The following is a 25,431-nucleotide window of genomic DNA, read 5'->3' on the forward strand; positions in this document are numbered from 1 at the left end:
AAAAGCTTTAACTTAGCCTTATTTTTACCATGTGTTCAGATTTTACCACGTTCTCACCCTGTAATTTACTTGTTTATTTCAATGTTTGGCTTCTGTTTTTGTCTTACGCGGAACTGTTCTTCGCCAGACTCAAACCACATCATTGTGGTCAACTCCCTTTCTGCATCTCAAGTCTGCTAATGTACATAGGGAGCTACTGGACAAACTGGTTACAACAGGAAAGCCTACCATACAGAGGTAAGCAGTCAGCCGGTAAGCGCAAGAAGGAAGGGGGAAATGCAGCCATATAGCTCTGGCTACATAATTCGAAATTCATGCATTTTATGTTGCATATGAGACAACAAAACCAGGCATATTTGAGATTTATACATCATATCAAAACCAAATAAATAAGCTTTATGCATATACTTTGTAAGGACTGTCTGAGATTTGGCTGGGATACAGCAATTTGAATATCTAGAATCAGAGGGTTTAAAAAAATCGAAATATTGAGAATATCCCCATTTATGTTGTCTATATGAAATGCTTGGCATTGCATATTACTAATCCAAAATTGTTTTTTGATATATTTGCAGTAGGAAATGTACAAATATATTCATGGAACATGATCTTAAATTGATATCCTAATGATTTTTTGCAAAAAAAAAAAAAAAATCTCAAATTTTGATCCACACAATGTATTTTTGGATACTGCCAAAATAAACCTGTGCAACATGAGACTGGGTTTTGTGCTCCAGGATCACATTTTGTTAAAATGCAATCATTTCAAGGTAGTTTTAGAGGAGCTTTAAGGCAGATGCTACCAAACTAAGGTCAAGGGAGGGAAAACTCAAGGATGCCGTGCAATAAACCTTTAGAGAACATACATTTTCCTTGATAAATCTCTGGAGAGATGATGTAGCTGTCTGAGACAACAACATCAACAACTGAACGGCAGAACATATTGGACATTGATGTAAAGGCGTTAGCAAGGATTTAGCAACAATCACAGAAAGGGTGCATCCAGTTTGACATATCGACAAAACAACAGATGCCTTGAGGACAACAGTTCACGCTTTTAAAAAAAAGTTTACAAGCGTAAAGATGTCTGCTTTATTATTTACTCTTTCATACCTCAGTGCATTGTGTCCAGCACACTGCCGTTTTCTTCAAATAGACATAAAAGTTTCAATGCTTGATTTTTTCTGACAATGATAGTGAATAAAACTGCACCAAAAATGTGAATCATTTCTTTATAAACACAAGGGAAAGAAGGGCATTTCAGTATAGCTATTATTGTAAAACACTCTCTCTCTCACACTCATACACACATACACACACACAGAGTGGCCTGCTTTCATTTCAGGCCGCCCCTCCTATCATAGCAGGAGATGCATCTCTCACCACCTGGGATGTTACCCAGCGCTGGAAGTGGTAATTGCGTTTCAATTATAGACATGGGTGCGCGTATGTTTGTGTGCCTGATCTTGCGCCACAGTCATGGTAGGACACTATTCATTGCATAAACGAGAGACAACGCTATTTCGGTTGAGCATGATTTTTTTTTTGACCAACCATAACAGTCAAATGCTATCTGCATCCTCTTTCCAGGCTGAGACAGCAATGACTAAAGGGACAGTTTACCAGTAAAATTCAGGATGTGTTTTGTGTTGCTGATGATTAAAAAATATTTTTAGCTGTGGGTTAAAGATAGTAATGTTGTCAGTAATATTTACAGTAGTTTTTAGCACAAGCTGACCTTTAGTATCATCAGACAGAATGGGTACTGTACACTCACTGGCCACTTTATTAGGTACGCCTGTCCAACTGCCGTTAACGCATTTTTTCTAATCAGCCAATCACATGGCAGCAACTCAATGCATTTAGGCATGTAGACTGAGGCTACAATTCGCACAAGCTCACCAAAATTGGACAATTGAAGATTGGAAAACGTAGCCTGGTCTGATAAATCTTAATTTCTGCTGTGACATTCGGGTGGTAGGGTCAGAATTTGGCATCAATATAATGAAAGCATTGACCAATCCTGCCTTGTATCAACGGTTCAGGATGGTGGTGGGGGTGTAATGTGTGGTGGATATTTTCTTGGCACACTTTGAGCCCATTAGTACTAATTAAGAATCGTGTCAACACCACAACCTACCTGAATATTGTTGCTGACCATGTCCATCCCTTTATGACGACAGAGTACCCATCTTCTAATGGCTACTTCCAGCAAGATAACGCGCCATTTTATAAAGCGCGAATCATCTCAGACTGGTTTCTTGAACATGACAATGAGTTCACTGTACTCAAAAGGCCTCCACAGTCACCAGATCTCAGTCCAATAGAGTACCTTTGGGATGTGGTGGAACAGGAGATTAACATCTTGAGTGTGCAGCCGACAAATCTGCAGCAACTGCGTGTTCTGAAAGCACAATGGGGTCCAACCCGGTACTTGTAAGGTGTACCTAATAAAGTGGCCGGTGAGTGTATGCTTTTGTTACTATTATTAATATTAAGGTGCCAGTAGTTTCATTTTATGAATAACCAAAGATTATTTAAATAAAAATCTCCTTTAAATGTTCCACTGAAGAGAATAAATATCTTGAATGGCCTTAGGGTGAGTAAATCAACAGCAAACTTCTAATTTTAGGTAAACTACAGTGTTTTTAATACTACAACCACAGCTACTTTAATGCCTGTTTACAATAAGGATGGTAACTTTGCAGTACGGTGACGCAGTGGGTATAGCACAATCGGCTCACAGCAAGAAGGTCACTGGTTCGATCCCCGCCTGAGTTGGTTGGCATTTCTGTGTGGAGTTTGCAAGTTCTCTCTGTGTTTGTGTGGGTTTCCTCAAGGTGCTCTGGCTTCCCTACAGTCGAAAGACATCCACCATAGGTGAATTGGGTAGGCTAAATTGTCCGTAGTGTATGAGTGTGTATGGATGTTTCCCAGTAATGGGTTGCAGCTAGAAGGGCATCAGCTGCGTAAAACAAAGGCTGGGTAAGTTGGAGGATCATTCCGATATGGCGACCCCAGATTAACAAAGGGACAAAGCCGAAAAGAAAATGAATTAATAATGGAAACTCAAAGGGTTTAAATATCCTTACATTCATTCTAGAGTAAGAATGGTGTAATCTTTCACAACCACTGTATGGAAATATCAGTCACAGGGGAATGACATAACTGTAATCACTTTCATAATGATTTATTTTGCAGTTGATGAAGAATTAAAAGTACAGCCAATAACATCAATACTCAGCATATATAAGTACACCCCTCTAATCTTTTAAATTCATACTTTTAATAGGAAGCAATACAATATTATATTTGTGCATATTAGTCAGTGCTCAAGACAAATCTGGAGCTTATCTAGCAAAAATAACTTACAAAAAAGGTCCAAAAACAAGTACCCCCTAAATATATACATTGAGGAAAAATAATAGAAACAAATTTTAAAACAGAGGAAAAATCAAGAGAAGCAAAAAACATGTTAAAAAAATTTAGTAAAAAAGTTTTTTAAAAATTTAGTAGTAATTTTTTTTTTGCAATATTCTGCTTGAATTGAATTATCTTTCAATTTCTAAATATGTAAGGTGACTAAAATATCATTTTAATAAATATATCTGTTTAATAAATCTGTTTTGTTTAAAACGCACCAAATACATTGCCTATATTCACGGAGAAATGGATAAAAATATTCATTTTCAAAATGGGCTGTTCTTAATTATGCTGAGCACTGTATACCCTGCTTTCAAAAGCTCAAACTTAAAGGCATAGTTTACCCAAAATGACAATTAATTCACTTTTTATTTACCCCGCAAGTGGTTCCAAACCTTTATGAGTTCTTTATTACATTAAAAAGAAAAGAAGATATTTTGAAGAAAGTTGAAAACCTGTAACCATTGACTTCCATTGGAAAAACAAATACTGTGGAAGTCAATGGTTACTTTTTTTTTTTTTTTTTTTTTGCAGCTTACTTAAAAATATCTTATTTTGTGTTTAATAGCAGAAAGAAAGTCTAACAGCTTTGGAACAAGTGAAGGTGCAAACGACAAAACTATAATGTGCCTAATAATAACCAAGCATTGGTCTGCATCCAAACATAGATATATTTTATCTTTATAGTTATTGTTTTTGCTGTGAACACATTTGTTGCTATCTTTATCGTTATCCTTTATGGAGTTGATAAAACACACTATAAGAAATGCATGTGTATTCAATCAGAGTAGTTTTTAATTGCCTATTTTGTCCACCCACAAAGCATACAGTCATGTCAGACGCACTCATAATTACATCAGCCACTCCAATAAAAGCCAGCTATGTAGTCCATCAGTAACATTATGGCGTCAATCAAAGCACACCTATAGCAACCAATAATAATGTGACCTGGCGAGCTCCAATGATAAAGCAGCTGTCAGCGTGAACGCCCCTTTACACGTCATAATGGACAGACGCCCAAACAGCTGAGTGAGTGGACTCTCTCTCTCTCTCTCTCTCATGTACGCGCGCACTTTATTACTCTGACATCTGGCGCTTTTCACTAATATAATCCCTTTTCCCTTCCTGAACGCCATGCTTCCAACAAGCAGAACAAGATGCTATCATCTATCTATCTATCTATCTATCTATCTATCTATCTATCTATCTATCTATCTATCTATCTATCTATCTATCTATCTATCTATCTATCTAATTTGTGGAACAGCTAGTTGGAGATAAACTAAGCCCAGATATAAAGAGCTGATAGCCATAAAAAGCGATATTTATATCTGTCAACAGCTTAAGATAAATATAAGAAGGATGGGTCCCTGGAAATAAAATATGACATAACAGCTCATGAACCATAAACACAAAATGACAATATCCATCTGCACATGTTGCTTTCAATACTCCATCTCTTTAATCTTTGACGATCTTGAGCCACCTGCCATATCCGAGCGCGCGCTCATCTGGACATCAAAGCGGATTTGGCGCGGCCCGCCACTTTCATACCGTTACACACAGCGAGCATCCAGTATTGACAACCCATCATACGCTGAGCAAAACTGGCACGATCATATTGGAATCAATGAACGTAGATTTTTGAGAGGGTAATAACTGAAAGATCCGACTCCCTCAAGAGTCATTCGGACGACACTGGGCGCGCTGTGTGATTTTAATTCACTAAATGGAAAGGCTTGACAAGAGCCGATCGTTTAGAATTTGAATTGGTTCTCTGCTTGTATAAGCGATAGATGCACTGAAATTAAAATAATTTAAACCACTTATTTTGGTTATATTTTGAATAACAACATTTTCCATCCCCTCGTATATACGCGTTTAACATGCACAAGGCCTACAAACTCATCTTCAACATCCTCTCAGGATCAAACTGATGAACAATGTCCTACATTTTCTCTATATATTACAAAATTTCGCGTTTTACTATGTAATGACACGTATTTCCCAGCCGTATGTGGCCATTGAAGCATTAGCAAGGGGGTGTGTAGGGTGTGAGGAGACGTTTAAAGATCGGTGGGTGTGATACTCACTCGCTTTGCCCTGTTTGGGTCTCTGGAGGAGCCGCTGGACGGTAACCAGATCCTCCGTCTTCACCGCCTGCAAGAGTTCCTGTTCTTTCCCCATTCTGTTCAGTCACACACTCAAGCACCCTCTCTCACACATGCAGTCATGGCTATACTTCTACATCCAGCGCATCTTCAGGGGACCAGGCGACCATAACGGTGCCGTAAACGCCAGCACATCCTCGCCGCTCATCGTAAAAAGGTCGAGTGCGCAGAGACGCGTTCACATGCCCAGCAGAGTGACCAGCAGCGTCCACGCAGTCGCTAACCACTAAAAACGGGCTTAATGCGTACTGAGGTGACAGAGTCCAATCGTTTTCAGGTTAAAGGGACGAATCGGAAACCTTGCGCGTATTTACGCACGGTGACATGCTGTATCTTTACAAAAATAGCAGATGCTCTATAAATCAAAACGGAAGACGTCTCTTTGACCCGAAGCTCACAGAGAGACCGCATATATATTACGTAAACATCCAGGCAGATGTGCGCGCGGGTGCTGGAGGTTGTAATCCGCTGTCGCTTTCTCATGTGCGCATGTATGTGTGTGTCTGTGTATGTGTATGTATGGCAAGCCGTTTCAACATTTATTCTTTAAAACTGACAAGTATCAATTTGTGTGCTATTAATGATTGTAAATCACACAGACTAGCCTACTTTTTCAGTTTCATCTTAAAAGGATAGGTCACCAAAAAAATAAATTAAAATAACCACTATTGTTGTACACAACACAAACAATAGGCTATACAATTTTAGTTCTTGGTCATTTGTAAAATAAATGTAACCCAGATTTTGAAAGTTTGATGAAGAGCCAAAAACCTAACTTGATTGAGGGCTGTAGACCGAAGTTAAATAAACCAAAGCGTTTTACATTAAATTTGCTCATTTGTTTGCTTATTAGCTAAAAATAACTAGAAAAGGTTGCTTTAACCTCTTCAGGCCCAAGCTGTTTTTTTTTTTACATGCATTTTTATTTCTCTTTGCTATTTGAAATTATTGGAACCTAATGTGATGATGTCCATATATGTGGACTCGTGGTCTGAATGTCCATAAAACACTTTTTCCTAATTGTTTTTAACACATACTTATTTTTTGAAAATGTTTTGACTATCAGAGAGTAAAAACGATTTTTATGTCCATTTTGGACAATTAAAATAGTGTTTGGGACATTTCATATGCTGCAAAACAGTTGCAGGAGGACATTGTATGTCTGTAACAAAATATAAAACACTCAAGGTATTTTAAATAGCCACTTAAGAGCTAAAATGTGCTGTCCATGTATGTGGCCACAAAACCCTAGGAGGTTAAAACATATTAAATAATAATGCAGTATAATTTTTAACATTTTATAATCAACTTATTATGGTAAAAACATAAACAATCCCACTTATAACACAACGGAGCTCAGTACTGAATACACTAGCTGAGCTGCTCCTGCCTTTGCCTTGATTTGCTCATCGGTGTTCTGGATTGTCCTCTATTTGTCGAGTGACAGTATTTACATTTTAAAAGTCATTTCTTTTGAAACATTTTAGTTGGCTTTTTTGTATCTCCTCAACTCAACAAAGAAACAAAAGGTTACATTAAATTTGAAATGGCGATCTCTGTCACCACTGGCTTGCGTGGTTTGGGACTTGTAGAGCTGCGCATTGATGGATTTGCTCTTCAGGGTTTGGACTCTCCAAATACCAAATACATTGCCTATATTCACGGAGAAATGGATAAAAATATTCATTTTCAAAATGAGCTGTACTTAATTATGCTGAACACCGTATACCCTGCTTTCAAAAGCTCAAACTTAAAGGCATAGTTCACCCAAAATGACAATTTATTCACTTTTTATTTACCCCGCAAGTGGTTTCAAACCTTTATTAAAAACAAAAGAAGATATTTTGAAGAAAGTTGAAAACCTGTAACCATTGACTTCCATAGTAGGAAAAACAAATACTGTAGAAGTCAATGGTTAATTTTATTTATTTTATTTTTTTTTTTGCAGCTTACTTAAAAATATCTTATTTTGTGTTTAATAGCGGAAAGAAAGTCGAACAGCTTTGGAACAAGTGAAGGTTGATGAGCTATCAAGTTAAAAGGTGCAAACGGCAAAACTATAATGTGCCTAATAATAACCAAGCATTGGTCTGCATCTCTGTCACCACTGGATTGCATGGTTTGGGACTTGTAGAGCTGCGCATTGATAGATTTGCTCTTCAGTGTTTGGACTCCCAGCAGTGAATATTAAACAACACTGACTTGAACTAAACTTAAAGACTGAAAACTGAACTGACACAGTTTCAATTCTCTATAATCTTCTAAGTGAAGCTCCTTTGACACAATTGTAAAAGCGCTATACAGATAAAGGTGAATTAAATTGAACTGTCAAAGGCATTTGCCCCAACCAACTCCCCATCATTATTTCTCTCTATTCAGATGGGATGGTGGGCCAAACCAAGGGTTACCATTGTCACCTCTGATGTATATCATTAATGGGATGTTTTGCCTGTCCAACCATTAACCATATAATTTCAAAAGAACCTTTTCATCTAAAAATCTCCTTTATCTTTAAAATAGCTTACATTTTGGATGACCTGAAAGTAATTTAAAGGGATAGTTAACCTCAAAATGTATTTTTTTACTCACTATTTACTCACGCTCAAATAGTTAAAACCTTTATGAGATTCTTTCATCTGTTAAACTCAAAAGAAGATATTTTGAAGAAAGCTGAAAACCTGTAGGGTGTCACGGTGGCGCAGTGGGTCTCCCACCAATAAGGTTGCTGGTTTGAGCCCTGGCTGGGTCAGTTGGCATTTCTGTGTGGAGTTTGCATGTTCTCTCCTTGTTTGCGTGGGTTTCTTCCGGGTGCTCCGGTTTCCCCCAGTCAAAAGACATGCGCTATACGTGAATTGAATAAGCTAAATTGGCATGTGTATGAATGTGAGTGTATGTGTGTGAATGCAAGAGTATATGGGTGTTTCCCAGTGTTGGGTTGCAGCTGGAAGGGCATCCTCTGCATAAAACATATGCTGAAAAAGTTGGCGGTTCATTCCACTGTGGCAGCCCCTGATAAATAAAGGGACTAAGCCGAAAAGAAAATGAATTAAAACCTGTAACCATTGACTTCCATAGCAAAAAACTAAATACATAAACAAAAAACAAATACATATAATGTCAATGGTTACAGGTTTCCAACATTTTTCAAAATATTACCTTTTGTTTTTAACAGAAAAGAGATACTCATAAAAGTCTGAAAGAGTAAAGGGTGAGTAAATGATGACTTAATTATCATTTTTGGCTGTGTACTGTCTCTTTAAAAGCCTTACTGTATGGTATTTAACACTGTTTTAAACAGTTAAGTCAAAGGGTTAACAAATATGTTAGTATACTATTTTCATACATTAATTTCTCTTCGGGCTTAGTCATCAGGGGTCACCAGTGGAATAAACCGACAACTTATCCAGCATATGTTTTACACAGCGGATGTCCTTCCAGCTGCAGCCCAGTACTGGGAAACATCCATACACACTCATTCATATTCATACACTACAGCCAATTTAGTTTATTCAGTTTACCTATAGCGTATGTTTTTGGACTGTAAGGGAAACCGGAGCACCCAGAGGAAACCCACGCCAACATGGAAAGAACATGCAAACTCCACACAGAAATGCCTACTGAACCAGGCGGGCCTCGAACTTGCGACCTTCTTGCTGTGAGGCGACAGTGCTAACCACTGAGCCACTGTGTCACCCTGTATACTATTTTATAAAAGAATAAACAGATGGAATGAATGTTAAAACAGCTTGCCACGGCGTGTGTGAGAGAGATTGCATGGTTAAATTGATGGTGCTGCATCAATCAGGGGGCGTGACTAAATAGACCCTTTCCCATGAGCCTGACAGATTAAACGGGAGGAAAGCAGTGTGTGTTTGTGTTTGTGTGTGAGAGAGAGCATGTTTTTGAGAAGAAAGGTCACTGGACAGATTTTAGCAGGATAGATACTGACCGTGTACAATGAGCCAGAGACACGTGGTCCTGCAAAGATAGCAGAAACACACACTTTTATAGCGATCTTTGAGGGGATTTCCCATCGACATAATGATTTTTATACTGTACAAACTGTAGACTGTGACATTACCCTAACCCTACTCTTAGACACAACTTAAAGAAAAAAAGAATACTTTTATTATATTTTTCACAGTTTTCATGGTTCATAAGCTATTTTCCTCCTGTCCCGACAAGGTCAAACACGGGGGCTCTCCATAGATCTAAGAGTTTTTAATACTGTACAGACTATATTCTATCCCCTACCCCTAAACCCAACTCTCACAGAAAACAATCAACATTTTTACATTTTCAAAATACTTAATTCTCTGTGGTTTAAGAGCTGCTTTTCTCATGTGCACACAAAAAAATGCCCCCTAAAAGGTCACAATTTACTGGTATTGCTAAACTTGTGGGGACATTTGGTCAGCTGATTGTGAATTGTGTAGATATTCCATTGTTATAATGTTTTTTTTGTATTGTACAAAATGTATATTCTATCACCCTACACCTATCCGTACTCCTTACAGGAATTGCATTTGTACTTTACATTTTTGCATTTGTAATTTTGCTAATAAACAAAACTGACATTACAAAAAACACATCACTATAAAGGTAGTAAGCAATGACAGGAAAGAGAACAGTTTTTTACTCATTTGATTTGTTATAAGAGAGCTGGCAAATAAATAAATAAAAAAAAATATATATATATATATATATATATATATATATATATATATATATATATATATATATATATATATATATATATATATATATATATATATATATATATATATATTTCTGGAGTTTAAACTGACAAGGATTTAATATCATGCTGTTTTTTTTTTTGTTTGCTGAGTCCGGAGTAACTGAAGCAGGAGTTGTAAAGGCACCGCTCTCTACTAGAAAGGGCCAGGGCAGCAACTGATTTGCATTTAAAGAGACACTGCATGTGTAAACAATGGCATTTACAGCATGACTGAATCTTCACAGACACACTCATTCATGATCAATTAAAAAGCATAGCCAGTTAATAGAAAAAAAATCATAACAGGACCCTTTTAAGTTGCTTTATGTTAAAAATCTTGCAGTGCAGTGTGTGAATTTCAATTAAGCATGTTCAAACGACATATTTCTACAGTTTGTGTGATAAAATAACTGAAGATTCACAGAAGAGAAAAACGTTAATTTTAGTTTGAGCATTTCCTTTAAATCTCACTGGTGGCCCTCAGACACTGATAGCCAAACTGCATTGATGATTATCACATAATTAAATCGCTCCCTTTCTCTCTATCTGTCTTTTCAGCCATAATTTTAGTGACAATCTCACAATTAAAAGTCTGCGATATGATCCATAACTCCCTAAAGGTGTCAGCAAAACCAGAGCAGATGGTTCTAATTTGGGCTTCATTTTAGTCCACATCAGTCAGTGGGTAATTGGTCGGACTTTATTTATAATATTGTAAAGAGGCTATATTTATATTCTGTTATCTGTGAAGTGCAACTACCAGTCCTTGACTCTTTCTTATCTGGAATCTGCCATATTTGTGGATCTTTTTTAGTGGTTCTCCATCAGTTTACTACTGCAGATCTGCCGTGCAGCAGAGATTAATATTAACTCTAATTAAACACAACTGAACCAACAAATGCAGCAGGTGTGTTGACTGGAGCTGGAAATACAGTAAACTCTCCTGAAAATGAAATATACAGATTAAGAACTGAACTACTACTATAAGGGCTCTCTTAATTTCAGCATACAAGCTTAATACAGTATTAGGCTCAATTGTTTTCTGTTATTCTATGTGCTCATTTTTAGTATTCAATAATAGATTTTTAGTCTTAGTCCCCGTATTCATCAGGGGTCGCCACAGCAGAATGAACCGCCAACTTATTCAGCATATGTTTTACACAGCAAATGCCCTACTAGCTACAACCCAGTATTGGGAAACACCAATACACACTCATTTACACACATACACTACGGCCAATTTAATTTATGCAATTCACCTATGGCGCTTGTTTTTGGACTGTGGGGGAAACCGGAGCACCCGGAGAAAACCCACACTAATACGGGGAGAACATGCAAACTCCACACAGAAATGCCAACTTACCCAGCCGGGACTCGAACCAGTGATTTTCTTGTCGCCCTGATTTTCATTAGATTAGTTTATGTTTATTCATTCATTCGTTTATTCATTAATTCATACATTCTTTCTTATCTGCATCAAAGATGTTAAAGCATCACAACAAGAAAAGTTTAATGCAAATTTTTGTGTTTTTTTTTTTTAATCAATAGAATTTTTCCAGTTTTTTTTTTTTTTTTTTTGTTCTGAGCAAAGCATTTTATCTATGATTTAAACAAGAGATCTGCCAAATTGTCATCCGCTGTAAGAACGGCTGAATGGTAAAAAAAATTATGTCAGGCAGATTTTAAATTATAATTATTTTTTTATAAAAATTATATAGAATAAAATAAATTAACACATAAATAAATAATTATTAATGAGCGAATATTCGCATAATAATAATCACATCCAAAATAAAAAATTTTTAGACATAATTTAAGAGTGTGTACTGTGTGCATGCATGTATTTGAGTAAAAGTTTATTTATATTTAGATATAAAACATATGTGTAATAAAATATATACAAATAATTTATCAATTTAAACATCTGTGTCACAAAATTGTTTTATATAGTTTCGTTTCTATGTGTGTATCATAATATAGAATACACATGGATTGATGTATGATTTCCACAAAAACACTGAACAGTGCAACATTCATAATCCATATTTCAATAAAACAGCATTTTATAAAGATTTCTAAAGAAAACTGAAGATTAGAGTAATAACGCTGAAAATTATTTTGTTTTGCCAATAAATAATATTTAAAATTTGTTAAAATAGAAGCCATATTTAAAATTGTAATAATATTAACAATAATGCTGCATTTACCATATTCTGAGGAAATAAAATCAGCTTTTCTGAGCAGAACCATTCGCACACAATAAATAATAATATGCATTATTATTATTATTATTATTATTATTATTATTATTATTCCACACAATTCCTTCTTGTTTATCTCCTAACACAAATCAATTAAGTTAGAATCATTCATTCATTCATTTTCTAGTCGGCTTAGTCCCTTTGTTAATCTGGGGTCACAGCAGCGGAATAAACCGCCAACTTATCCAGCAAGTTTTTACGCAGCGGATGCCCTTCCAGCCGCAACCCATCTCTAGGAAACATCCACATACACATTCACACACACACACACTCACACATTCATACACTGCGGACAATTAAACCTACCCAATTCACCTGTACCGCATGTCTTTGGACTGTGGGGGAAACCGGAGTACCCGGAGGAAACCCACGCGAACGCAGGGAGAACATGCAAACTCCACACAGAAACGCCAACTGAGCCGAGCCTCGAACCAGCAACCCAGCGACCTTCTTGCTGTGAGGCGACAGCACTACCTACTGCTCCACTGCAAGTTAGAACCGTTTTTACAAATTTAAGTGGACTCAACATGAAACAATGAAGTTGTCCCAAAAACAACTTAAAGGGCACCTATGATGAGAAAAATCAACGTTTGGAAGCTGATTGGACAGAACTGTCTGCAAGTATAATGTGTCCACTGTCATTGGAGTGATATAAACCCAATAAGTCTCTCTTTTTTCCTGATGTTAAAATAGGATCCAAATCCCAGTGATTTTGAGGTCCACTGCAACATGATGTCGGAGTGTGGTTTTCCCCACCCACTGAATTGATTGACAGGCGCCATGTTTCAATTATAACATGTATACACGTGTCCACAGAACATTAGTTTTGCAAATAAACTAGGATTAAACTATTTATTACAACCCTCTGTGATTTCTATAAGGTTTGTGAGTGTAAAACATTTTTAAAACAGAGCATGTTTGTAATAAAGACAGTAGCTACATGATGGAAATGCTAAGATGCACATACATTTGGTAAATGCGCATAAAAACACATGAGCATGACTGAGCAGGATACAAAAAGGTCATGTGATGTTGTTATAGAAGATCATGTAATGGTAAAGATGTGTGTGAACGGACAAACGCAGTCATTTAATTAGGAAATCATAATAATTCTTAACCACTATAATATTAGCCGCTTGGTGTCAATAAACACTAGTATGTGTGTGTGGCTCATCATTTCAGAAAGTCTTGAATAAACTACACCACAAATACATCAAATAAACTTACTTGGTATTTTGGACTAAGCTGTATTTCAGCTTCATCTGTGTCTGTCTCTGTTACTGTGCTGTTTATCTGATATAAGGCATGATGAGAATCGTGGTGGGCGGGGAGAATCAGCTCATTTGCATTTAAAGCCACAGGTTACAAAAACAGCTACGCTGTACTCAAACACCAACATTGGCAGATTCTGGAGGCTATAACGTCAGCTCCAACGCTTCCCATTCACTTTGAATGGGTGATGTCAGGCGTTGCCGAACTGCATTGTGGATCCATCGGCACCGCTTCAATAGCTGCAGAAGTTGGGACTTGCTCAACTTTTCAAGCGTAGATGGAAGCGTCAGTCAATCAGATCGCTGTATGCAAATACACCAGCTCATACAGTGGCCTATTGCTGACTTATTTCATTGGCTGACGCTGCTATGACGATCACGTCAGCCCCAACTTCAGACACGCCCTCTGTCAAGCGTTGACTCTGAAGCCTAGTGTGAATGGGGCGCAATAAATTGTCTGATGGGCATTCTGAGCTTAAACTTCACAGAAACATTATGAAGACACTAAAGGCTTACATCTTAAAACATGTGCCCTTTAAGAACGGTGTTGTTTCAACTCATTTTGAATAAGTAGTTTGAGCGAAGAGCAACGTATTTTTTCCTTCCAGTAAACTGATTGCACAAACCGTACCGTAAAGTCCTGCTGATCTGAAGTCTGACCCCAGTTAACACCAAAGGCATCGCCAGCGAGTCTACTGTATGCTCATGTCCATGTGTAAGATTGATGCTAATGGTTAGTGCATGTGTTTGTGTGTTAATGGCTAGCACCAGTGGGTGTTTAAGTCAATCATTACCTTCGTTAAGTGTGTCCGGGGATGTTTTTTAGACTCTGTCAGTCACATTAGTTTTGTCAGATCACATGTCTCAATGCTTTGATTATATGACTAAGCATGCATGCATATGTTTGTAAGTGTCTGTGTGTTTGTTTGTCTATGTGTGATCTTCTGAACAGTTTGTGTGTCTTCTCATTTGCCTTGTTGTTTTCATGTAGGTGCAAGTCTGCTTCATTAAACTGATGTGTTTAATGATCAATTGGCCACAGCGCTGACTGACCGGAACGCCTGCTGTCTTTCTAGGCTCGGTGTCTTGTTGTTCTAGTCTGGGGTTTGTGTGTGCGATAGCAGGACATGGCGTTTAACTCCACCACCAAATTTTTCGCTCTTTCCCAGTCTTTCAGCGTGTCCGATATCATTGTGATCGGAGCGTATTTTTTATTGAACGTCGCAGTTGGAATATGGGTGAGGCTTATTTGCTTACATCTGCACACAGTGTAAAAATCAATACTAATTTAGAGGATTAAAATAGGTTAATCATGTTTCAACTTTTATTTAAAGTCAAATTAGCTGTGTAAGTCTGTATAAATGTTATGTGTGGAAATTAAGGCAACTAGTGATTATTTGCTTGAGTTAGTTGTGTAAAATAATACTTTATTAATAATCTTTTGAGTTGTTTATACGCTTTTTAGAATTATGTGGATGTAAATTAGAAGTTAGAGTGGGAAATGTAATCCTTTCTGAAAAAATAAGTGTATGTATGTATGTGTGTGTGTGTGTGTGTGTGTGTGTGTGTTTTAGTCATCCTGCAGAGTGAGCCGAAACACACTCAGTGGATATTTTCTGGCCGGTAGAGACATGGCTTGGTGGCCGGTAAGTTATTATTAATGTAAACCGATGCAATTTACATTCAGTTGCCTATACGGCCTTTTGATGAACAAATATGATTTAACTTTATTTTAATTTTTAAGCCTAATAATTAAGATTGAATCTGTTAGAATTAAGCATTTTCATGTACTGTATAAATTGCTTTGCATACTGACAAATGTGTGAACGGTTAAAAAACTAAAAATATAAATAAAGAAATATTTTCTTCATTTATTTTATTCAAATGTAATTTAAAATAAAATAGAAGTTGTCTATGAAATCCCATAGTTGTTCATAATCTGGAATACAAAATTCAAAGATAATTTAAAATAAATGATAACTATTTCTAATTGATGCATAATTACTAAGATTGTGTCTTATGATGCAACTGCTGTAGGATTTTTACCATGTGAACTCTTAAAACAAAAGGTAAAATTGATCGTTTCCTCTGAACCCAAGATTTGATTGAACGTCTTAATTCATTTATTGATAAATAAATTTTAGAAGAAAAAAGTTTTTTTTTTTCTTCTCAAAATATCATATGAAGAGTTCAGATGCAAAAACCTTTAAGTGCCGTCTGAAATTTCCCTCTAAAATCTTTTCTCAGCCTCCTATGTTTATTTTCAGTTATGTCACTTTAAAGGCAACGGAAACAACCTACTTATTGCACTGAAACTAAACACAACAGCCTGGGAAAAATGCTAATTTAATTGAAAATTTCAGATGGCACTTAGAGGTTTTTGCATCTAAATTCTTCATATTTAATTTAATTTGTTACTTGTCATTTCTTTGCCATATGATATTCAACGGCAATTTTTTTTTTTTGTCAATTTTGCTTATACAAACAAACAATTATGACACTAAATTATGAATCATACTGACATCAGCACAATTCATCAGTTAATTAGTATAAGAACTGTTATATGAACTATTTAATATATATATATATATATATAATATATATATAATATATATAATATTAAATATATATCTAATAAACACTACATGTATATACATAGTGCTCTGGATAAATGATTTTTTTAAAATGAATATTTTATGTAGAATACTTTACAATAATATATTTGTGTATATACTCTACCGGTCAAAAGTTTGGGGTAAGTTTTTTTTTTTTTTTTAAGAAAATTATTCTGTTCATTAAGAATAATTTTTAATGTTTTTTTAAGAAAATCATTCTGTTCAATCATTCATTTATTAAATGTAGAAAAAATGGTTAAATATTTATTACAATTTTAAATAACTTTTTTTGTCGTATGTAGTTTTAAATTAAATTATTAGTCTAGTCATTATTGCTTTTATTACCATTACCATTAATAATAACAACAACAACAACAACAACAATAATTAATATTAGACTGATTTCTGAATGCTCATGTGACTCTGAAGACTGCAGTTAAAAAGCTAAAAATTCATCATTAAAAAAAAAAAAAAAAAAAAAAAAAAAAACTTGACATCGCAGTCCAAAGATTAGAACACCCAAATCAGTTGGGGGAAAATATTAACAACAATTTTAATAAACAGGACAAATCAAGACAAACATAAAAACAAATACTGATAATAAACCTTTTTTTAGCAATAGCTTGTGTGAATTTAAATACCTATATATTCCTATAGATGTTAGGTGGCCAAACTTACTTTAATAGATACAACTGTTTAATGAAGCTGTTTCGTTTAAAATTCACCAAAATTTATTGTCTATATTCACTGAGAAGTAGATGAAGATATTCGTTTACAAAAGCAGATGTACTCATGCATGCTGAGCAACGTACCTATATTTAAACTGGCACAGGTCTGAAGTATTGATTTACAGTATTTGGCATGCTTAAAGATGAAAAAAATATATCTAACCATATTTAAACATTTTATTTTCACAAAAGCTAACTCCCATAGAATATGTTTCTATGTGCATAAAAACTTTTGCAAATGTAATTTGACAGACAGCAAAATATCTTTAAAAAAAGGAAGTCATATAATCAGATTACAGTTTTAATCACGTTTTTTCAGTTTATTAATTTATATGTACTTATTTCTACATTTAAATCCTGTGCTCTCAATTTAAACTAATTCACAAAGCAAATGAGCTCAAACCAATATAAAAATACATATAAATATTATCCACACAAGACATGCATATAAATAAATAATATTATAATTTAAATATAAAAATATATCTGTCATAAACCAGCTGCAGAAACTATAAATAGGTTGTAAATAGCAGAAGAGTTGTAAATCCTCTTGTTTTATGTGTGGGTCTGAACTGTGTGTGCAGATCGGCGCGTCTCTGTTCGCCAGCAGCGAGGGCTCCGGGCTCTTCATCGGTCTGGCGGGGACCGGAGCCGCGGGAGGAATCGCTGTGGCCGGATTTGAATGGAATGTGAGTGACATCATTTTCAAAAGCTATTCCTAAATATCTCATAGACTTATTTTTTATTCAACATTACAATATGAGCATGAATAAAACAAAAATGCACTTTCATTTGCTGACCACTAGAGGAGGCAAAAGGACCAGATTCTGTTTTGAAAAGGAGCTTATGCGTGATATAAATGTCTGTCAAAAAACATTAAATTAAATCATGAATGCAAATTTGATAAACTACATATACAGGACAAAAACATAGTGCTTAGTTAACAAGTGCTTATTTTGTTTTTTAAAACTAACAGCCTATACTTAAAAACATCATTACAAAATTTTTGCCGTTATTTTAGTAAGTTTAAAGAGATAGTTCAGCCAAAACAATGAACCAAAACAATGAACAAGTGATAATTCTAGCATCATTTGCTCTCACTTTCCTTAACATAAGAAGTTATTATGGAAAATGCTGGATGCCTGTAACCCTTGAGACTTCAGTAGTATTTGTTTTTGGAAGTCAGGGGTTACAGGCTTCCAACATCCTTCAAAATATCTTCTTTTGTGTTCACCAGAAGCAAATAAAGGTTTGGAAGTACTTGAGGGAGAGTAAATCATTAGTAGGTTTCTGTTTTGGGGTGAACTATCCCTTTAAAGTGTTATTGTAGTTTAATTTAGCATTTAAAATGTTTTATTGTTCATGAAGTTTCAATTTTTATTTTCTTGTATATAAATGTGTCTGTTCAAAAACTATAAATTAATTAAAAGTAAATAAAAAAATAAAAAATCTGTAAATCTTGCCCATATATATATTCCGTTGAAGTGAGAATTAATAGCCCCCCTGAATTATTAGCCCCCTTGTTTAAATTTTCCCTAATTTCTGTTTAACGGAGAGCAGATTTGTTCCACACATTTCTAATCATAATAGTTTCAATAACTCATTTCTAATAACTGATTTATTTTATCTTTGCCATGATGACAGTAAATAACATTTTACTATATATTTTTCAAGACACTTCTATACAGCTTAAAGTGACATTTAAAGGTTTAACTAGGTCAATTAGGTTAACTAGGCAGGTTAAGGTAATTAGGCAAGTTACAGTATAACAATGGTTTGTTCTGTAGACTAACGAAAAATGAATAGCCTAAAGGGGCTAATAATTTTGTCCTTAAAATGGCTTTTAAAAAAATTATAACTGCTTTTATTCTAGCCGAAATAAAACAAATCAGACTTTCTTCAGAAGAAAAAACATTATCAGACATACTGTGAAAATTTCCCTGCTTTAAGGAAAAATTAATTCAAAGGGGGGCGAATAATTCTCACTTCAACTGTATATATATATATATATATATATATATATATATATATATATATATATATATATATATATATATATATATATATATATATATATATATATATATATATGTATACATGGGCATACATACAGTATATAAGTATATATGGGCAGAGAGGTTATGTATGTATGTATGCATTTACTAAATACTGATTTCAGTTGTTGTTGTTTTTCTCTGTTAGGCAACTTATGCCTTGCTGGCTCTTGCCTGGGTCTTTGTCCCAGTTTATGTGTCCTCTGGGGTAAGATATTGACAAACACAAATCACTTCTCGAACTGATGTGCAGTGTGCGTGCGTGTGTGTATGTGCGTGCGTAAGTGTGTCAATTAAAGCAAGACGTTGCAGGACATTGTTAAAGCAAGACATCAGTTTTAAGATTTTGGCCATTTTTAAAGGTTTCTTCTGTTTACAATCTAATGTAAAGGAAACACCCAATATTCAGTGTTTTCTCCTGTTACATTATCAATTTGCTTCTATAGACTTCAGAAAAAGTCAATAGCTTTTTCTTTGTTTTTAAAGAACTGTTTTGTTAAAGAAAAAGTCTAGTATACAGCTGTATTTAGCTTGTTTTAAAACATTTAAAACTTGTGGCTAAGAAATAATTATTGTTAGATTTGGTCAGAGATAAATTTGGTCAAATCCTTAATTTTGAGTAAAATATGTAAAACGTCAAATAAAAACTAATTGCAATATAGCACTATGAAAGTATGACCCATTTGCTCATATACGACACACAAAAAGTGAAATGAAAGAGGAGGCATGTGGACATAACACAACATCTGAACTAGGTATTTTCAACCTGATCTCAAGAGAAAACTTAAGTATTTTACGTTTTGGCAGTTTAGTGGCTAATTCGTACGAATTCGTACGAGTTCAGTCGTAAGAAAATGTACGATTTTAAAAAGGAGGCGTGGCACCTAACCCCACCCCTAAACCCAACCGTCATTGGGGAATACGCAAATCGTACTAAAATGTACGAATTAGATCGTACGAATTTGTACAAATTAGCCACTAAATGAAAAAGTTACGAATTGCCGTGAGATTGTGTTGGTATTTTAGCATGTCAAAGTCAGATTCATGCAAATAAAAAATATTTCACAACAACAAAATTGTGGCTTGTAAAAATGCAGAGTGGCTAGTAACGTTGGAAAACTACTAGCTACTGTGGCTTTTGATCAAAAAAAGTTAGTGTCAAGCCCTGGGTATAACATTTGTAATATTCAATAATTTCGGATGGACAGTATGCACACTGACGCGCAGGCACTATTATGTTATCAGACACCCATATAAGTTACTTTAAAATTCATTCATTCATTCATTCATTTTCTTGTCGGCTTAAGCCTGGTTTATACTTCTGCGTCATGTGACCGGCGTAACTCACGGCGCAGGCAACGCGCGTGGCTGTGCATTTATACTTCTGCGCGCTGTCTCTGCCGGTCTGCATTAACACTTCCGAAACGCTAGTTGGCAGTGAGGTGTAAATGTTCCTCTGTGTCGAGTTTCTTCGCTACTTTTTTGCATTTCCTGAACACTTCCGGGATGTACAAGTGGCTCAAACTCGCTCATTTTGAGGCAGGAACCGGCGGACGTGCAACAACTTTAACTATGAGGTAAACACAAAACAAAACTTTCCATCCGGAGCTCCTTCACGGGACTCCACACTAGTAAACAATCGCTCGCGCGGCGTCGCGCCATTCGCGCGCCTCTCGGTCCCGCCCAGACTCGTCAGCGCTACCAAGCCGACCAATCACAGAGCTTATGCTACGCGTCGTTGCGACGTGTAGTTACATTTTTTGAGAGGTGCACGTCAGTGACGGCGATGGCCACGGCGAAGGGCTATGCGTCAGCGCCGTAGCATACGCCGACGTTTGACGCAGAAGTATAAATCAGGCTTAAGTCCCTTTATTAATTCAGGGTCGCTACAGCGGAATAAACCGCCAGCTTATAAAGCAAGTTTTTACGCAGCGGATGCCCTTCCAGCCGCAACCCATCTCTGGGAAACACACACACACTACGGACAATTTAGTCTACCCAATTCACCTGTACCTCATGTCTGTGGACTGTGGGGGAAACCAGAGCACCCGGAGGAAACCCACTCGAACGCAGGAAGAACATGCAAACTCCACACAGAAACGCCAACTGAGCCGAGGTTCAAACCAGCGACCCAGCAACCTTCTTGCTGTGAGGTGACAGCACTACCTACTGCGCCACTGTATCGCCTACTTTAAAATTACATACTTAAAAGTGCGTTGCTTCACTTACAATAATACAAGTTTCTGACATGAGTGTCTTGTTATCATATTAAATGTACTTTCTTTGCTGATTTTATTCAACAAAACTAGCATAAGCCTAGACTTTAGCATAAGTTGGTGCTAACCTTGCCTTATGATCAGTGCAGTGAGAGATTGTATTACACTCTAAAAAATCCGGGGTTATTTTTTCTACCAAAATGAGAGGTTAAGGCATTTGGGTAATTTTATGGGGGTTATTTTCACAGTCTTGGGGTAGTTTTTGGGTAGTGCTATGTAACCCAAACTTGGGTTATTTTCTGGGTAATAATTGCTAAGAGTTTAATCAATGCAAACCTAGCACCACACAGACACATCAACCCAGCTTCTTGGGTCAAATCAACTCACAGCTGGGGCTGACTAGGATACCACATATATGATCAATACTTGTTTAGCACAAAAGTTTGTAACCTACAAAAACTTAAAAACAAAACATTAACTATGAAATGTTCTGCCTTTATGCTTTGTTTTCTTGTTACTACACTTGTATATGCAGCGCAAAAGTCCAGCATCTTCATATTGGCTTTAGTCTAGTGCGGTTGAGTGACATTTGTTCTGGGAGCACTGTACAAATGTGGCGGCGGTATTTACGCATGCTCAGGGTCCGTATGCGATATCTAGTGTATATATCTATGAAAGGTGAGTATATAGTTAGTAAATCTTAATTTTCGGGTGAAATATCCCTTTAAATATGTTGTTTTGGATAAATTCTAATACAAATAAGTTTCCAATTCTTAATGCAGTCAATCAACTAGGGAAGTATGGTGATGAATATTACAGTAGGTATAGTTTTTTACCCTGTTGTCCCTCAGTGTCTTGCATTAATAAATGAGAACTTATGTCTCCACATGTCCTACATACAGTAGACTCGCAGTCTCTTTCTCCCACATGCAGACTCACCACAGATTTGCCTTTTCATTTGCTTAGATCGTGCCTTTCTCTTCTATCTGTCTATCTGACTGTCTCTCTGTCTCTCAGATTGTCACAATGCCAGAGTATCTGGGTCGGCGGTTTGGAGGAGAGAGAATTCGCATGTACTTGTCAGCTCTCAGTCTGCTGCTGTCTGTGTTTACCAAGATCTCGGTGAGCACAAAAACACACACATACATGCACACATCCACACACTCCCGTTTTTGGCCTCTCATTCACACATTCTCCCCCCACAAAGCTTAAAAACATGAGTCTAGTCCTGTATCGCAGTGCTGGCGTGTTTCCGAACTGAAGGAATTTAAAAGTTGTGAAACAGATTATAGTTTTAGCTCTGTTTCAACATCTGTTTTCCATAAAAACACTCACACGCAAGTGCTCATGCTGGCTTGCTGGCTTGCTAATAAACCATTAATGCTTGCTATTAAATATTGGCAGATAAAAAGCATTATTGTTCATGAGAGTGACGAGTGGTGTGAGTGCTAAAACTACTGTTTAACAGTTGAGGATTTTAATTTAGGACACTATTACTTTAGAGCAAAAATGGCAGATTGAGCAAATCAAAAATAACAGAAATACATTAAGTTGAATAAAATGAATGTTATTCTTTTAAGCATTGGACGATTCATGGAAAAGGAATAAATTATGGACGTGACGTTGGAGCATGACGTCATTAAACAGTGATAGCGCAAAAAAAAAAGAAGAAGATTCACAATTATCTCTTCTGTTACGTTTTTTGGCTGACTTGAAATCGCTTTGCTTCTGTCTACTGCTATCCTGGAGTGCATTTCTCAAACAACAACATAACTCATGGCTGAAATATCCAACGCAATCTCACGGCAATTCGTAACTTTTTAGTGGCTAATTCGTATGAATTTGTACAATCTAATTCGTACGATTTGCTCATCCCCCAATGACGGTTGGGTTTAGGGCTGGGATTAGGTGCCACGCCACCTTTTTAAAATCGTACAATTTCGTACGACTGAACTCATACGAATTCATACGAATTAGCCACTAAACTGGCAAAAGGTAAGATACTTACGTTTTCTCGTGAGATCAGGCTGGAACTATCTTAGTATGATGCATCGTGTGGGGAAAGAACGATGTAGTCAGAAGTTTTTCCCAAACCCGTAGTTTCTCTGTCAAATACCCATAATGAAGCTCTTAACGGGTGGAGTAATTACTTCTTTAGAAAAAAAACATAATTTTCTGTGCAAGTTATATTGTTTTATACACACTTAAAATAAAATTCAATAGTAGTTTTGGTAAAAACGTGCACTCGCTTTCCATATTAATTGAAATACATGTAAACGACACATATAGGACCTATATATATTTCCTTTACAAATACGTTTTTCTGATGAGACGTTAAACCAAGGTCCCAACTCTCTGTGGTCCTTAAAAATCCCAGGATGTCCTTCGAAAAAGAGTAGTGGTTTAACCCCGGCATCCAGGCCAAATCTGCCCTCTGGCCTCTGTCCATCATGGCTTCCTGACCATCCCCATATCATAACTGGCTTCATCACTCTCTCTCCTCTCCACCAATCAGCTTGTATGTGGTGTGCGGTCTGGCACAAAATGGCTGCTGTCGCGTCATCCAGGTGGATGCTGCACACTGGTGGTGAATGAGGAGAATCCCCCCATTGTGTAAAGCGCATTGAGTACCCAGAAAAGCGCTATACAAATGTAAGGAATTTATTATTATTATTAAATATTATTAAGAACATTCAAAATAAAATTACTTAGCTAACACGTATTCTAAGCTCATACATAAATCATATCAATCTTTAATGGTTGCAGGCCTAAATTACAGTAGGCTATCTATTAAGAAATGAAAAAAATCCTACTTAATAATAATAATAATAATAATAATAATAATTATTATTATTATTATTATTATTATTATTATTATTATTATTATTATTATTATTATTATTATTATCATCAAATAGGATATTGTTTATTTTTTATTTTTTAAAGGTCTACTTTTACAATTTGACACATTCAAACCACTGCAAAAATGTTCTAACCAACACGCCCGTGTCATATACAGGCACGTGTCAGATACATTTCATAATAAATAACCTACTATAAATTAAAAAGTATTAACCTATGCTATTTTTTTTTTCACAAGCTTTGGAGACATAACATATATTCCGCTTTTAAATAATAGGTCACCTACAGCTTTCGTCATGAGCCACGGCTGTGTTCAAAATGATATCAATGTTTTCAAAGTGCACTGTGGAGGGAATGCAATTGTCAATATGAAGATCATTAAAACTGAACTGTAAAAATATTTGAAAGCAAATTACACCTAAAAGAGCTGACTTTAATGCTTTTTTAAAAATCATTCCAAGTTTAAATGTTAGAACTTTCTAAATGAATAGGGCATACGGGGGATAACTGAGAATAAAACACAACCAGAAACTATGTTTCTAACTACAGCTCTAGAGGTGTAATTGCAAGCGTACAAGTTTGCAACGCAGTTTGTGAATGTTTGTTGGAATGATGGAATTTGGTAACGCCAAATCAATTAACTGTGTTTGTTACGAAGCAACTTGCAAACTTAGTTGGCTAACGATGGAAACAAACCCCAGATCCATTCGCACAGTTTCATCTTCTCAATATCCCTCTTGATCAGGCTCATTGTCAGAGTTACTCATGGTTTTAAAAGATAAAAAAAAATTGCTTGACTGCCACTTTGCCATTTTTAAAATACAAATATTACTTAGGTAGACCACGATGCAATTATTTATATATCACTAATTAATGAGAGTGATTGTAAAATGTAAGAAAGCTGATTGGTTGAAAGCATTGTTAAGGGCCATTAGTCAAATCTGCCTTCTGCTTTAACTTGTGCATGGTGATACCCTCTTTGCTTCCTTTCATTAATATCTCTCACAAACACATACACACACACACACACACAAACACACACACACGCATGCACGCACGCGCTCGCTCAGAGAGAGATATTCAATGGGCACA

The 25,431-nt window shown here is 36.0% G+C and overlaps 2 protein-coding genes across 11 annotated transcripts in view; one reads left to right on the plus strand and one right to left on the minus strand.

Annotated features, from left to right (window-relative positions):
• si:dkeyp-9d4.3 overlaps positions 1–6,075 on the minus strand; it is a 79,398-nt gene extending 73,323 nt beyond the window's left edge. For both annotated transcript variants that reach the window (XM_009306160.5, XM_009306153.5), the window contains exon 1: positions 5,517–6,075. In XM_009306160.5, the coding sequence (XP_009304435.1) occupies positions 5,517–5,610 (94 nt within the window). In that variant the 5' untranslated portion in view covers positions 5,611–6,075. The remainder of the gene's footprint in view (positions 1–5,516) is intronic.
• Positions 6,076–14,960: 8,885 nt separating this feature from the next.
• Positions 14,961–25,431, plus strand: part of slc5a10 (solute carrier family 5 member 10) — a 51,715-nt gene continuing 41,244 nt past the window's right edge. For 2 of the 9 annotated variants that reach the window (XR_012405430.1, XM_017355957.4), the window contains exons 1-5: positions 14,961–15,102; positions 15,439–15,510; positions 17,792–17,896; positions 19,410–19,469; positions 22,495–22,599. Coding sequence is in view for 5 of the 9 variants with exons in the window: in XM_017355957.4 (XP_017211446.3) it covers positions 14,992–15,102; positions 15,439–15,510; positions 17,792–17,896; positions 19,410–19,469; positions 22,495–22,599 (453 nt within the window). In the remaining 4 variants the exon portion in view is untranslated. Of the gene's footprint in view, positions 15,103–15,438; positions 15,511–17,791; positions 17,897–19,409; positions 19,470–20,602; positions 21,473–22,494; positions 22,600–25,431 lie in introns of those variants that run through there. The other 7 variants (XR_012405432.1, XM_073949341.1, XM_068220995.2 and 4 more) reach the window with 6 other exon arrangements.

Source organism: Danio rerio, chromosome 1 (assembly GCF_049306965.1).
Source record: "Danio rerio strain Tuebingen ecotype United States chromosome 1, GRCz12tu, whole genome shotgun sequence".
Taxonomy (NCBI): Eukaryota; Metazoa; Chordata; class Actinopteri; order Cypriniformes; family Danionidae; genus Danio; species Danio rerio.